The sequence below is a fragment of the Varanus komodoensis genome, unplaced genomic scaffold (genome assembly GCF_004798865.1).
Source record: "Varanus komodoensis strain SLA01 unplaced genomic scaffold, ASM479886v1 scaffold4, whole genome shotgun sequence".
Classification (NCBI taxonomy): domain Eukaryota; kingdom Metazoa; phylum Chordata; class Lepidosauria; order Squamata; family Varanidae; genus Varanus; species Varanus komodoensis.
In genome coordinates, this window is record NW_025335941.1 from 36,475,260 (window position 1) to 36,492,041 (window position 16,782).

A 16,782-nucleotide genomic window follows, 5' to 3' on the forward strand; every position below is an offset into this window, starting at 1 on the left:
GGGGGGTATTATTAATCCTCCCTTTCATTGCATGGTACTCCTAATTCAAACTGGGGACACATTCATACTAGAATAAATAACCCAATTACAATAAATAACAGAAGCTGTTCTTTATGATTACGTGCCCATTTTTTGAAAGGTGGTGGTAGCAATTTACAGTTCAAGCTTCAATAAATATTCATCTCATTCCCCATTATGCTCTATTCATTTCACAAAATAAAAGATAAAGCACATACTATGACAAAAATCCAAACAGTCGCCTTTTGAGGAAGATGTAAATAGTGCTGCAATAGATCTGAACGCATTATGTCTATCATTCAGAGAGAACCATGTGTCATTTTTATGACAGCGGGAATTTCAAACTCTCATGGTTAAAGAATGTATAAAATATCACAGCATAATGTAGCATTGATATTATTCTTACCAAAAAGCTATTCAGCATATTTAAAAAGATTCCCGTTAAAATTGCTGAGCAAGTAATGCATGTATTGTTTTATTGATTCTGAAATGACAACACTTCTTTATATCAAGAGTTTCTTTGTTCATGCAAAAGATGGGGAGAACAACAGCACAGATATCCACCATGTGAAGAAAATGCTATATTCTGGGGACTCTAATATACAATTTCTTAAATCATTCCATTAAGAAAGGGTAAGTATCTCTAATATTTCATTTGCAGAGGGTAAGCTGTGTTACTCTTTTGCAGCAAAAACAAGAGTTTTATGGCACCTTAATGATTAATAAATGTCTTATGGCATAAACTTTTTTGTAATCCAGGAAAGCATGCTATTTACATTTTAATAATATTATAACATTTATAAGTTTCCTTTTTTCTTGCAAAAAACCCAAGGCAGCTGGCATGGTTCTCCTTCTCACCATTTTATCCCTACAACAACCCTGTGAAGGAGATTAGGCAGTGAGCAAATGACCAGCCCAAGTCTCAGTCCAGCACTCTACCCACTGCTCAGACTGGCTCCTAGTCTTCCATAATAAATGTGCTAGTCCTTAAGAAACCAGAAGACTGTTGTTTTTATTAATATTTTAACTATTTCATATCAGTATAGTTTATTCTGAGAAACTGCATTCAAAATCTAGCTCTAGAGGATTGATATAGGAGAAATCTTTCTAAGTGCTCATGGTCACACAATATCACCATCTAGCAGAACCACTTAAAGCTACCAAAGAGGCAACATAGGACACACGCACACACATACACAATGTCCACTTCAAATCTAAGTCTCTAAATGATAACCAACAGATTGTAGCAAAGAGATGCTCCTGAAGGATTATTAATTATAATCTTGGAAGAGCCATAGCTACAAAAAAGTAACACTATGGGTCTTGAGTGATGCAGACAGCCACATATATGGGCAGTTATTAACTAACAAGCATCTAGCAAGATGCTGGGAAAAAATCACCCAGCTGTACAGATGAAGCTCACTTTCATGTAGCATTGATGAACAGTTGCCAGGTCCCCAATACCAAAGCAAAACTCACTGCATTCACAGCTGGCTACACTCCCTGCACAGAGGACTGAGTTCCAGAAACTGCAGTTTGGCTGGCTTACGCCATCTTGTTTTCCTCTAATACCAGTATCCTCTAATTAGAGGAATCCTTTAATTCCTCTCAAGCCTAATACACGTACACCAAAGTTTCCCAGATTACAGTATGGAGCTGCCCTCTGAAATAGAAACTTCAGTAATGATGGAAGTTACCCCATTCCTAAATTTTTATTCTATGGCTCAAAATGTCTCAATGTTTGTGATCCAACTGTTCTAATAATTCATTATTATTTTTCCTAAGTGGGGCGGGGGGTCTATGTTGTTTAATTTACAAACAAAATTTGGTAAAGGCAGCTGGAGAAAGAACACTGAATGGATCTGCTAACATTTTTATAAGGCAATAAAGCATCCTCAATGCATCTCTGAAGAGCATGCCTGAGAAATAATATTTTCTTTTGTTTAGAGAGATTATCACACATGTATTTGCATAACAGAAACACCCATTTAATTTTGTGGATTTACTAGTTTTATATATTCTTTTGTCTATGTTCCTGATTGAATACTTTAATAGAATTCATTCTAGTATAAAATAAACAACTGAAAAGAAAGTTAAGTGCATGTCATATGTTACTTTTGTCTGTCTTACTGTCATTAACCAATCAAATTATTTACTGTAATAATAAATCCCTATTCATGTTGATGCAATGATTTTTATTGATACTTTTTATTATAATGCACATATGTGTAAAAGAAAGCAAGAGCTCCTTGTGAACACAATAAATAAATCAACCAAACTGACAACATTAATCTATTGGAACTTTAAGATAATTCAATCATTTAAGTAATCGATTATTATAACTTTAAACTTTGAATCCCGGGTCTAACATGCTAGGACAACTACTACTTTCAAAGATCTAAACAAGTATTATACTCTCATATAACACAATGTATCAAAGATGAAGGGCAGTTTAAAAATATTTTTAATAAATAAATGTGTACACAAAAGAGAAAAAACATATGGAGCTCTTCCACCTTCTTGCCAAAGGAATCTCTGCATGTTCCCGGTGACAGTTCAAAAGTTCAATTTGAGGTTTAACTGATATCTGGTATCCATCTGCAGTATCAGCTGGTATCAATTACAGCAGCCCCTAAATATGCAAATACAACAATAATTGCTGGCCGTTGAGTATGTTGTTAGAGGGACTGATCGCACAGAAGAGAAGCCTTGCTTTGAAAGTGGGTGGAGAACCTTTTACAAAATAAAAAAATGAGCAAAAGTATTTTCTGTACTGCCACAGGGAAGTGTATAAGATTTAAAAGAAATTCAAAATCCAGATTAGTTTAATACCTTTATTAGGGCAGCCAAACTGTCACAAAATGTGGAAGAGGTCCAGATCTTTTCATCAGGCATGTTATAAGAAATAGGCAAGAAGTAAGGAGAAAAACAAAACTAACTCGATCGAGCTACACGTTCGGGATGACAAGCAGTGATTAACAGACTTCTTGATGCACTGGTTGAATCTTCCCCAACTGAGGAAGGGACAAAGAGTGAAGGAGTGAAGCAACATCAACAAACCCTTGTAATTCCCTTCTGCAAAAGAAAAACAAAACCCTCAGTGAAGGTAACAGCTCATGCAGAGGAGCCGTTAGTTTACGCTGGTGTGTAGGTGACATTTCAATGATAAAGTAGTGACTCTTCCGCCAAAGTTACATGCTTTGTCCACTTCCCATTCACAACCAGCTCGACTAATAGTTCAGGTGTGCAAAGCAGGTCTTGTCCCCCTCAAAGCCTGCTCTTTTCTCTGTCTCCGCCATCACACAAGGAAGTATCAGCAAGCAAAGTAAATTTCCTGTCAATTCTTGCTATCGGATCTTTCTTGAAAAAAAATGTGGATTTAAAATTCTAGCATTATCATTTCCACATATATTTTGCCAGTTAATAATTCCAGATAGACTCTTCTGAAGGGAGAAGTCCCACTAATCTTTCTTTAATCTAAAGAAATAAATACGTATGTATGAACTACAAGGCAGCTAAGCATGCTGAACAGCCTCATCATTTTGCACAATCCATCTCAATTTCTCCCCCCACTCCAGCCATTCACATTTCATGGTGGATAACATTTCGACTATAATATATTTTAAACAAAAACTATCTTTAGATATATTTTCTTCAAAAAGTTTTTTTATTGAAAAAATCCTATATAAAGAAAAACTCCATTTTTTATCATTGATTTTTATGCATCCTGCTTATGGAAGAATCGCAATCATATCCTGTTATTTGGGTTTCATACAGTTTTATCATGCGCCATTCTTACGCTTAAAATATTTGTAACAATCTATGGAAACAGGTTAGTTTGCTGTTCATAATAGAAAGAAGCTCTAGAAGAGGCTGCTAATGAGAAAAACTTGAATACATGTGACAACTGTGCTGATACATGGATATGAATACACAACATCTGTCCAACAACCTGTAAAAACTCCATATTCAAAGAACAGCACTATGATACAGTATGCCTTTATGAATGTTATCAACCTCTAAAACGTGTTGCACGTTTTCTTAGGTTGGAAAGAAAATAACATCTTTTTTTCTTTAGGTAAAGTTATAGTATTCAGCAATGAATATATATACATGATGTTGGACAAATCACAACGAACATTATTTCTTCTTCCCACAGCATGGCAAATGCACATTCTCTTGGCCCTATCAGTGGCTATAGGTCTTGCTGGCTGCCTCCTTTATCAGAGATGGCAATTACATGTTCTAAACCAGGCATCTGAAAACTTTGAGCACATTTAGTAAACATCATAGGTGCCATCACAAAATGGCTCCCAACTGGTGGAATCTGAGCCTCAAACATAAACTCACAAGTTCTCTCACTCTCAATGTTGGAGATCGTACACACCCAAAGCCCAAGTTGCCCAGTGGAATGTGAAGATGACTGGGGTGGTTGATACAATTGCACCCAAGCACCATCTTCCCTTGAGGAGAACCCAGCCAACTCCTTGTTATATGCCTGAACTGAGGACAACGACTCAAGAAGGGAGACAGCAAGAGCTCAGGAGGAGGAAAACTTGTGCTGAGTCTGAATGAATATGACTTGATGCTCACTATCAAGCCTGCTCCATTACGGTGAGGGTGGCAAAGAGGCAGATCTTTTACTAGCGTTGCATCTTCTCAATGCCATCCAGCTGAGCTTTTTCAGGTGGTTTGAGCCTGGTTATAATCTGGGCTGGGAAAAAAAAGATGGAACCGTTGGTAATACTGTGATGAATTTGCACAGAACTTCAAAGATAAAATTGCTCTGATTTGTCACAAATTAGGCACTGCCATTAATGTAGTTCCTTTAACCAAAGTGTCCAGAGCCCCACTGGATCCAGGTTTGTGGGATGAGCTTCAGTTACTGAGGCCTGAGGATGTGAACAAGGTACCTTGATATTCCTCTGGATAGGCTGGCTGGGCTAGGATTAGAAGTTACTGCATTGTGGCAGTTCTGGTCCTACCCGACCAATTCCAAAAGGTGGTGTTGGGGGAATTATTGCTCTGTGTCGTGGCAGATATGCCATGGGGTACCACAGGGCTCTATTTTATCCCCATGCCTCTTATCATCTACATGAACTGCTGGAAAAGGTTATCTGGAGGTAAGAGCTTCAATGCCATCTATATGTCAGCTCTACCTCTCTTTTTCATCAAACCCAGGCAAGAATCAATGTCTGGGTTCAGTAATGGGCTGGATGAGGGCCAATTAAACTGAGACTCAATCCAGACAAGAGAGAGATGCTGTTGGTGCATAGATCATCTGTCCAGCTGGGAGATATTCAACCTGTCCTGAATGGGGTTGCACTCCCCCTAAAGGACAAGGTTTGTAATTTGGGGGTGCTGGTGGACCCATTATTGTCACTTGACCCACAGATGTACTCAGTAGAAGAGAACACCTTTTATCAGTTTAGGCTGATTTACCAACTGTGATCCCACTTGGACAGAGCCTAGCTACAGTAATCCATGCTCTGGTAGCCTCTCATCTGCACTACTGTGATACTTTTACATGGGGCTGCCTTTGAAAGTCTGGACACTGTTTTCAGATACAAAATAGGGCAGCACAGCTCTTAATGGGGACTAACCTATAAGATCATATTACGCCAGCCATATTTCAGCAGCACTGGTTGCCAGTTGAAGTCTGGGCCCAATGCAAAGTACTAGTCCTAACATTTGTACTGTGGAACTAGCTCCCAGAATACTTACTCTTTCTCTTTCCAGTGCCAGGTGAAAACCTTTTTATTGACCAGGAATTTTAACAGTTAACATTTATTCATAATATTGTTTTTATGATACATTGCTGCTGTGCCTTGTGTGTCAACTTGATTAATTTGGTTGAGTATATTGCCATTATTATTATATTGGTCTACTGTTTTATTGTGATAGGGATTTTTTCTGTTTCTTTGTTGTTATAGCCTTTTAACTTTATAAACCACCCAGAGAGCCATTTGGCTGTAGGACATTATAAAAATGGAATAAATAAAAATGAAAGTAAATCATCTCAAGTATCAGACTATGCACCATAGCTGGCTAATATTTCCTAGGAAAACTCAGCAGAAGGCTTTTAAATTCCAGCTTGAAATCTAAGAAATTGTCTTTTTTGGAGGTCAGGAAGCACAATCTGATCCTTCTCTCACCTGAAGACAAAAGGAAACAGGGACATGGAAAACTTACTATTTTATTGACAGATAATTTCCCTCTTTTCAGCTCCATTTGTCTAAGATACCAAAGAGAACTCTCCTCAGTGCTTAAGGAACTGAGATAATGTCGGGTATGAGTAGGAATGTGGTCTACTGAGTCCAGTGGAATGAATTTCAGATGCATACTCCCATTCTCATACTGACAACTAACTTACACAAAAATGTGTCTAGTTAGCCACTAGCAATTTCTGCCCCTCCAATGGGAAGTACTACAAGGAAAAGCAGACAGAAGCAGGACTTGAAGTATCTGTCCACAGCATTAGAATTACAGTACCTGAGCAGAAATTAAACCTGGCAGGACCAGAACAACCCCAGGAGGAAATGAAGACATTGTGTTTCTTGAGAGAAGTAGTATCTGAAGGTATCTTTATAAGATCTCATAGATACCTCTCAGAAGAGAAGCACAAGTTGCTTCTCCTCTCCAAATAAAAATCTAGAACAAGAAACAGCCAACTCAGCACAGCCAAGGAGTACAAAAGTTCCTATTTGCCTCAAATCTTGATCGCCATTGCAGAGCATCAAGGGGAAGCCTTTTATTGGTCAATTCCCACCTGGGGAGGGACAATTGTTTTAGTTCTATACATTTCCATTTTTACCTTTAATCTGTTTCTTCTGCTTCCTCTGTCCCCACTTTAGAATACACAGATAATTGATAGAATTATTTGTCCAATCTGCATTACATTACTCAGCTTGAATAACTGAAATAGTTTTGAGGAAGCCTGAAGTTAGTATTTTGAGCATCACCGAAACAGATCTTAAGTGAATCCAGCATATATCTTTACTTTTATATGAGGTTTCATCCACAGAACTAAGTTTGCAACAATTTTGTAAACATTTTAATTGAATTGTCAGTTTATAAATACTCAGATTCTTCATTGGTTTTAGTTTTTTACAACAGGTTAACATAGCTACTGCTCTGGAAATTGTATATTTATGTGCGTTTTACTAGATGGAAGAGCAAGACTATGCAAATATCATAAACAAAGCTGTTTCTGTGGCTTGGCAAGCTACTATTAAGCCAGCACCTAAGTTCATCTTTTCATCTGAGCATTTTTTTTCTGGAGTGAAGAGTCTGGAATGCAGTACATGTTGACATCAAATGACATGAGCCAGAAGCATCACAAATATATCCATCTCTATGCATTTTATGTGATGTTTATATGTAAGATGTTCTGGAGCAAATCTTGACTGAAAAGCAGGGTATGCTCAAGTACATAAGCAATCTTTGCTTTTATATAAATGGAAATTATACACATAGTAGATTAAGATTCTTCATTTATTTCATTCATTATCCCACCATTCTACCAAAAAATATTTTTAAGTTGCTCAAGGCAGTTTTCAGGCACAATTACATCATTGTACTATGGTGCATAGAGTGTTGAACCGGGATCCAGGAGATCTGGGTTGTAGAGCCCACTCAGCCATGCAAGTCACTGGGTGACTCTGAACAAGTCACCTTGACTCTAGCCTCATCCTTCTCATAGGGTTGTTTTTGTGAAGATAACATGATGTGGGGGTGGGGGGCACTGGATACCTCTGAAGAGGAAAAAAGGCAGGATATAAATGCAATGTAATAACAGGAATTAAAATAATTAAACATTACAAAGCAGACTTAATTACAGAAAAAATAAATAAAAACAGCACTCAACAGACCTACTTACAGACCAAAGGCCTTCTTGACCAAAATAGTCTACCTTCCAGTGGAAGGAGAGAGAGGAAGTGAGCCTTGAATAGCCACTACAAATGCACTCTCTTGAGTCACCAGGGAATACATCTCTAATGGATCAGATCTTGAAAGAAGGGGCTTGTCAGATAGAGGCTCACAATTTGCCATTCAGTTTTGGCACAGTCTACTGCAGCAGCTGTAGGTGAAGTCTCATTTGACCTCAGTCAGATGGCCAGACTGAGCACACCTTAGAACAGTACCTCCGTTGCTATACCAATTGCCAGCAAAACAGAACCTCTACCACATGCTGAGTTTGTGTACAATTCCCTCCTTGCTTCCTCCCAGAAAATCTCATTTTTGCCCATGATGTTTTGCCACAGTCCAGCAATCTTCTTTCCCAGCCGCTGACTAGCTACAAGAAGTTCAGGTAAGTGAGATCCTCTTGAAGAAACAACTGGAGCTTGCAAAACAGGCTTACAACCATTTTGCAGATGTGAGAGGCAAGCCAGACCCATCTTTAAAGTGGGTGACCACATTTAGCTCTCCATGCACCACCTCCCCATCAAACAACCCAGCTGGAAGCTGGATGTGCAATTCATTGGACCCTGCCCTATCACAGCAAAAACCAACCCAGTACCTTTTCATTTAGAGTTGCTTATCTCCAAGTTCATCTAGTGTTCCACTGCTCTTTTCTAGTTGCTGCAGAACTTACCCACCCAGACCGTGATTCTGCAGCTCCACCTCCTATAGGTGGCCTTAAAAGAAAATGTTAACTGGGCAGGCATGCAAAGGGGAAGGGAATATTTCAGGTAGCCTGGTCCCAAGCCCTATATTGTTTTATGTTATAGCCAGCACTCTGACTTCTACCCAGTAACAAACCAGTAACTAGAGAAACTGCTGTAACAAGGGTATCACATGCTACAGGCCTTGGTCGACAGTCTAGCTGCAGGATTCTAGTCCAGCTAAGAAGTTTCTGAATAATTTTTGAAGACAGCGTACATTACAATAGTTCAAACAGGATGCAACTAAATAATGTGCAACTGTAATCAAATAAAAATCTCTTGAAATAGATACTGTTGTTGCACTAGTGACACCATCGCAGACACACACCTGGTCACTACTGCAATCCAGCCATCTTGGCTCAAAGCTAAGTCCAAGAGTACACTCAAATTGCAAGCCTGAGTCTAGAGGGGAAACATAATTCCATTCAACACAGGCTGAATTTCTATTCCTTAACTTTGCCTTTCAATTGACCAAAACTATTTTCAACTTGATTGGATTAAACGTCAATTTATTTGCTTTCATCCAGCCCACTACTAACATTAAGCACCAATTTAGAACTGGAATAGTTTCTTTGGATATATATAAAAAGGACAAAGTTAACTGTCATCAGCAAGCTGATACTACCAAATCCCAAAACTCTGGACAGTCCCTTCTGGTAATATGCTAAATAGCATGAGGGATAACATAGGACCCTAAGAAACTGCACAGAACAAAATCCAAGACAGTAAATAAGTATCTCTAAGTACTACCTTCTGATATAATCCCTTCAAGAAAGCCTGGAGTCACTGAATAAGAATGTCTCCTAGTGCTTTCTCAGTCAGATGCCTTAGAACATGGGTCCTCAAACTACGGCCCGCGGGATGGATCCGGCCTGCCATGGCCATCCATCCGGTCCATGCCACCGTTCGCCGCCTGCGCGCACTTGCTGCGCGGGCAGGGAAGTGGTGGCTTGCTCGCTCAGAGATGGTCTCTGAGCAAGCAAGCCGCCTCTGCCTGCCTCCTGTACGCATGCACTCACTGCTGCCTCACAGAGTGGGGAGGCGGGGAGGTAGTGGCTTGCTCGATCAGAGATGGTCTCCAAGCAAGCAAGCCACCGCCGCATGTGCCCGATGCTGCCTTGTGCGTGCCCAAGGGCACCTCACCGGCCTGCACCCCCACCTCACTGGCCCACGCACGTAACCACCACCTTTCAACTGACCCCCTATCGAAAAAGTTTGAGGACCCCTGCCTTAGAAGAACACCATAGCTGTTGGTATTGACAGCTGTCAAAAGTTGTTGAACTAACAGAGATGCAATTCCCCTGTCCAGTTCCTGATATAAATCATCCCCAAGCCAACCAGCAAAATCTGCATCCCATAACCAGGTCTGAAGCAAGACTGAAATGACTCTAAATTATCTGCCTTATCTAGAAATCCCTGAAGTTGAGAAACCACCAGAGTACTATGTCCAAAAATATAATACAGGAGATGGGGTGGAAATTATTGAATACAGTGGGGCTTCAGGGAGGAGTTTTTCAAAACCAACTTCTTTAGTCAGGGTGGAATCAAACCCTGCTTTAAAAAATGGTGTAAAGAGGCCTTTGCATATGTTTCTTTGCATATTGTGGCAGTAAGAATCATACTAAAGGCTATGTTGCAAGCACCATTTAACCATTACAAAATTTACAATCATTTTAAAAAGCTTATTTTTTTTAAAGTCATGCTTTCTTCAAGATTGCTCAGTTACAAAGCAAAGGCACACACATCTTTTTCTCTAAGGAAGTGAGGACTCTGTCCTGCCTTAGCTCCCTTGCAAACTAATCAGTGGATATACTTCTACAAGCACACATATTTTGTTAGAAAGTTCTGTTTGCAACTCTAGTTTCATGAGCTGAAACTTTTACTCATACTTTCTAAAATAGTATTTTATTTTAATGAGCATCCTTTAAAATCTGAATATTATAAAACTTCATTCAGTGTACCATATAGCAAGGATTGAAACAGCTTTCTGCTTTTGTTGTCTACCTTCCTAATAGGTATCTTGTTAAGTAACATCAGAAATTCAGCCAAAGCATCTGAAGAGAATACCAAAGTACAACATGTGAAGAGAATTTCAGGGATTTCCTTCTCCAAACCCATTTTTGTATTCTCTTTACATTTAACTGTCTTACCAGAGTAATACTAAATATAAAAGCCAATTCAAAACACTGTCAACACTGCTTATTTTTCATCAGGTTACTATATAACACCAACTATCAAGATGGAGAAAAGTGGAAGTTATTTTGCATATCAATCCTTAAAATTCTTCATGAAGAGAAGCGAAAACCTCCTGCTATTTCTAAAAGCAGAAGGCTGGGTCACTTTGACTTGCCCTATTCAGCAATGCTTCATATCTGGGATCTATCAAAATATGGAATAACATAGTAGCAACTGAAAGACAACTTGAACATTCTAAACAGCACTGTGTTACTTACTCCTTAACTCAACTTCACTTGAACACTGATTCCTGAGTTTGAGACAGGGTGGATATGCCATCTTCCTCTGGCCTAAACCCCTTCCCCATAGCCACCGATTACTTGGTGATTTCCCAGCATTTATGTAGTTTTTCCCAGTTCTCAAAGACATTTACTAAGGATTATACTGGTAATAAAACTGGGGGCGGGGGGTTAGAGGGAGCTTCTGGGGGGGCATTATTGGCTCCAACCTTTTTTAGCTTTGGTCACTGGAATGCAACCTTAAAGAGTGAAAACTTCACCAAAACTGAATTCAACCTTCAAGCTGAACAGATTCTGTGCAGACTGTAAATGGATGTAAGCCACTGAATGCACATGTGGTGTCCACATGCTGGGAAGCTGTGACCCATCACAGCCAGAGCCCCTTGGCATGCAATGGTTTATGTCGAAGCAGCAGCACACTTTCCAATGAGGTGGGTAACCTGTTCTTCTGGCATAATTTACAACGAGAAAGAAGCACCCCTTCACAAATTACAGAAGACATACACTTTAAGGAGATACTAGTTTTCTACATAAGCCTGTGAAGACCTCTGCCATCCGCTGCCACATCTTCACCTTTTTGTATATACCTGAGAAGGCTTTTTCCCCAAGAGACATTTGTATTCACCCCATTCCGCCATCATCCCCCCCTCCCCCGCCGCCGCCCAGATTCAATTTAAAAGGTGAAGGAGCCCTGAGCACTGCCTGGGATGAGCCTTTTCTTCAGCAAAGGAGGCTTGAGAACTCTAGAAAATGGGCGTAGAAGGGAAAGCGTCAACACCAGTCAGGCATAGCTCATCCTTCTGTTGCAGATCCCGAAGAGGATGTTGGAAGTTGCCGAGGGCAACGTCTCCCCCAGTCAAGGAGATGAAGGAACCACGCTGACGTGTAAAAGCTGGAGAGAACCGGGATTTGTTTTGACCCCCCCCCCCACCTACTCCCGCCGCCCAAGCAACACGCCCGGTTCCCCGCGGAATCCCAGCGCTGCCCCCTGGGGGCTGCGAGACCAACAGCCCTCCCACTCGGTCGTCTTCTGGGCGACCGCCAAGGAATAAAGGCGGGAAAGCTTTCCTCCCGCCAGCTTTCCCCTCCCTCCAGGGCTTCCTCACTCACCTTTCTGAGCGGCCGCGTCCCGCCGGAGCAGCAGAAGCAGCAAGAGGGAGGCCACCGCCTGCCGGGTCCCCGTGGGGAGCGGTCGCTCCAGGCTGCTCACCATACCCCACGGCTCCTACGCACCAGCCGGCAATCCGGATGCATCCCGAGCTGGGCAACTTGACGACTTCTGTGGCGGCCGAAGGCGGGAGCCAAACGCGCCGCCTCCTCCTCGCCTGCGGATCGGGGGGGGGGGGGTCGCCGCCCCCTCCCCTTCCTTCGCTTCCCCACCCACCGACCCACTCCGCTTGCTCCCACCGCCCCCGATGGGCGCAACCACTTCCGGGTCCGGCGGTGGCGCCTGCCCCAGCCGCGGCTGCAGCTGCACCTTCCCCGCCTCCTTCGGCCCAGAGACCCCCGGCGCCTGGTGTGCGAATCTTTCCCGTTGGAGGAGCTGCCGCGGCTGGCGCCCTTCCACACCGAGCAGGGGCGGCCGAAGCGAGCCGAGGGTGCCAGGAAGGAGCAGCAGCAGCACCACCCACGCGACGAGGAGTTTGGTGTAGCACCTTCAAGGCTGACGGGTGCACCGTGGCAGCGACTTTCTATGGCTACCGAGCCCGCTTGTGAGGGGCGTGGAAATGGTACGAAGGGGAATTAGTTGTTCAGAAAGTATTAAAGTAGCGAGGATCGGGACTGAGAGAGGAGGCTGAGATTCTGTTCAGAAAACAGCATCAGAACGCTCGTTCGCCTGGAGGCTGGTGACACTCCCCACGTAACTTGTGGAGTAACTTATTTGCTACCAAGGCAAGAGACCTGGCACTTCGGGTCTTCCTTCTGAACCGCAGCGTAAATGTTCTTTCAGCAAAAAGAACAATAACAGCCCCGCCCTCGATCAGCAATCGATCCATCCTTTGTCGTTCCGTCATGAAAATGCCTGACTAAATTTACAGTTACTCTGAAATCACTAGCACCTTTTCCACATTAACAATCAAAGTCTGGAATTCACATGAAAAAGGATAGTACCCCCAAAAAATCGCAATTTTATACTTATGATCATGGGATCTGAATCGACAGTGGCTAACCAAAGAAATTTTAGATCAGTAGGATATAAGCAGTATTGTTTCCTATTCTTTTCTAACGGGCACCAATATAGAATGTGCTCTTTTCATGGCCGCTTTACATCAAAGATTTCATATTTGTATCAGGCAGCATATGGTTAGTGGTGGATACTTCAATCAAAATGAAGTTTGTAGCTGCTGTGAAAGGGTAGTGTTTTGGTTGGGTGTCATTAAGAAAAGGATTGAAAACAGTACTGTCAGTATCATGCTGCCCTTATAAAAATCTAAAATCTTGGTGTGACTACATCTGGAATCCTGCTTAAAGTTCTAGTCACTGCAGCTGAAAAAGGATATTGTAATTTTGGAAAAGATGCAGAAAAGGGCAACTGAAATTATTAGAGGATTGGAACTACTTCCATGTAAGGAAAGGTTTCAGTGTTTGGTACAGTGTTTTTCCAATGGTAGGATACATAAGACAGATAAAAGTGTTTCTTCACACAGTTCATAGATAAAATATGGAATTCAGCACCATGAGTTGTTAGTGATGATGATTTTAAAGAAGGAGTAGACATTCATGAAGGATAACACTGTCACTTGCTACTGAGCATAATAACTTTATGCTCCCTTCAGTATTACTGGCAGGATGACTCCTTATGCCAGTATCTGGGGAGCTGTATCAAGAGGGTGTTATTGCACCCATTTCCTGCATGCAAGTTTCTTGTAAGAATCTAGTTGTCCACCAAGGATCAAGCTAAATGCTCTTCAAATCAGAACTTGTGAGATTTAGTTGTTTATGTCAGTGTGCAGAAAAGTTTAGGTTGGGATTATTGCACTCAGGAAAGGAGTTACTGAAGGTTCCTTTCTTCCATGTTTGGCCTGAAAGTCCACCCTTGTGGGGGTATTATTTAACCCACACAACTTTGGAATCAGAGGCATTAATCAACAACAACCTTTGACTGAAGCAACTATAGTACACATGGATGTTATAAACTCATTTACACTCACTTTGTCATGGTGGTATTAGAGGTTTAAGGATCTTATACTTTTTCCATCAGCACATCTATCCCCAAGGCATAGCCAAATAGGTTACTTTTAAGCAGAACAGCACCCAGTAATTTCCTATGTATATGGAAACTCATTCATTGGCCATCTTCTCAACATAAAACTTTCTCATTAAATCTTATTATTGTTATCCAAAGAAAATAAATTGTCATGTTTGTTAACTCATTTCTTCAATTTTTTTTCTAAACCTGTAACATCTCTTGTTAGTTGCTGCTGTTTCTTTTATAATTTTATCTGGTTAACCTGGAAATTTTGTTAATAAAAACAGTTTTAAAAAGGAAGATGTAATAACTGTGGAACATACTGCACTTTCTCACCAGCACACTGTTGCAGCTTATTTGGAAAAAGTTATTTCCCTATAATGGAATCATCAGCTGGAAGAAAGGCTTTGGATTCCCACCTCTTCACTGTAGAACACTAACTTGGAGAATAATATTTGGATTCCCCACAACAACTGAATAACTGAACACATTCCTTCTGCAAATAAAACCATTATCTGGAAACTCTCTGGCAGCATTATTGTACAATGAGTTTTCCTGGTTACCAGGAAGATTCACAATGAACCAAGGGGCCATACTCATTTTGTGGTGTTTTCTCCTCTCTAAGACTGTCCAGGATAAGAGTTCTTCACATATATTGTAACATCAATTTACATATAACTCTCCATTTGGTCTGAAGCAAAGCAAGATTTTAAAGCAGAATCCTTAATATAAGAAAGCACAAAAGCATAAAGATTAAAATGCAGTGTATTTATTCTGAGCAGAATTCAACGTGACTTTATGGAACTTCCATATACAGGAATCTCTTATCTAAACCTTCAAATCAACGTGAGATAACCATAACTGTCTCTTTGGTCTGTTTTTATATGAATTTTTTTTTGAATCTTTGTGTGACTGGCACACTACTGAAACATTTTATGAACAACTCTTTTCCTTCCTATCTACATTTACTTGTCTAAAGGCATTAGCATCTCTTTATCCCCATTTGGCACTTCATTTGGCTGGACTAACAATTTTTAATGCAATTGCTTCTCACAAATTATGTTTTCTTGGAGTAGTGGTTAAGTATCCTCATTTTTCAGTTGTGAACTATGTCTAATAGTCACAAGTTCTTGTTCTCTGTGCAATTGTTACATATGATGCAGCCTTGAAAAAATGGAATTGGTACAGTGTAGTTGTTACAAGCGTAGTATCTGGAATTAGTTGTCCTCACTTCAGATTTCAGCTCAGCTATTACCTTGCTGCCAAGTTCAGTCCCACATCTGTCATTTGAAGATAAAAAGACTGATGGTCTACCTTACATGGTGCCATTACACATTAAAACTATTTTTAGAGGAATTCAGTACAACATTGCATCTATCTGATGAACTGGACTGCAATCAGCAAATTTATTATGTCATAAGATTTTGTTCAGTTTTTAAGATGCTAAAAGACTGGGGGGTTTTCTTGAAAACAATCTCACCCAGCGTATCCTGTTTGTGTAAGAACATTTCCATTTTTTATTTCTGCCTTTCAAGCTGTGAGATGGTTCTTTCCATAAATCATAGATTAGGAGCAGCAGTCTAGCAGGGTAATTTTAGATCCTGCATGTATGTGGTGGTGGAGATGGGAGTGACTGGGCTTTAGATAGTGATACATATAATTTAAGATGCAAAGCTGACAACTAACATTTCCTTTCTCTTCCCGCCATTCCACACTTCGCATGCCTGATACGTTAATGCAAAACCCAAAACCCTGTCTGTCATCTCTGATAGAAAATACTGAGAATTTGCATTTTAAACTCATTTAAAGCATTTCTATGAATGTTTTATTGCTTCTGTCTATAAAAGAGTTTGCTTCTGCTGCCCTGATCCTAACTATATTTCCTTAGGAATAAGCACCCTTTAAAAATAAAAAATAAAAATCATAAAAGGAGCATTTGTTCCTTAACTCTAAGGGGCTTAACGATAAGAAGGGATGCTGTGTTGTGCATCATCAACCCAGGTGGGCCCTAGAAAGCCTGTGCTGGGCCAGGTACTGACATTACTCATGTTCGCCACTGCCCCCATTACCAACTACTCAGGATGTTCATTTAGGAGGCTAAACAGATTTGTAACATATAAGACAATATATATAAAAAATAAAAGTGGTTAACAAATAACTACTTTACAAACTGTTCTTCGTAGAGTATGACAAGTGGCCTTCCTTGAAGCAGCTCTTGAATTGTTCCTCATTGTGGTGTATGAGACTAGATAATCACTGTCCCTTCTGCTGTATTGCTCCTACATTTCATTTTGTTTCAAAAACTAATAGCATAATCTAATGGACATGCCTGTGAGCTTCTAAACCATGGGTCTTCAAAACTATGACCCATCATTTACCTGGCCTGCCTCAGAGCTTTTGGACTCATTTGGAGAAAACAATCTCTGAGCAAGTC

At 40.6% G+C, this 16,782-nt stretch overlaps 1 protein-coding gene across 3 annotated transcripts in view; it reads right to left on the reverse strand.

Annotated features, from left to right (window-relative positions):
• The window catches only part of DCBLD2 (discoidin, CUB and LCCL domain containing 2), a 44,785-nt gene extending 32,369 nt beyond the window's left edge, over window positions 1–12,416 (reverse strand). For 2 of the 3 annotated variants that reach the window (XR_006415943.1, XM_044442727.1), the window contains exon 1: window positions 12,269–12,416. Coding sequence is in view for 2 of the 3 variants with exons in the window: in XM_044442727.1 (XP_044298662.1) it covers window positions 12,269–12,371 (103 nt within the window). In the remaining variant the exon portion in view is untranslated. The remainder of the gene's footprint in view (window positions 1–12,268) is intronic. The other variant, XM_044442725.1, reaches the window with a different exon arrangement.
• Between the last annotated feature and the right edge of the window lie 4,366 nt (window positions 12,417–16,782).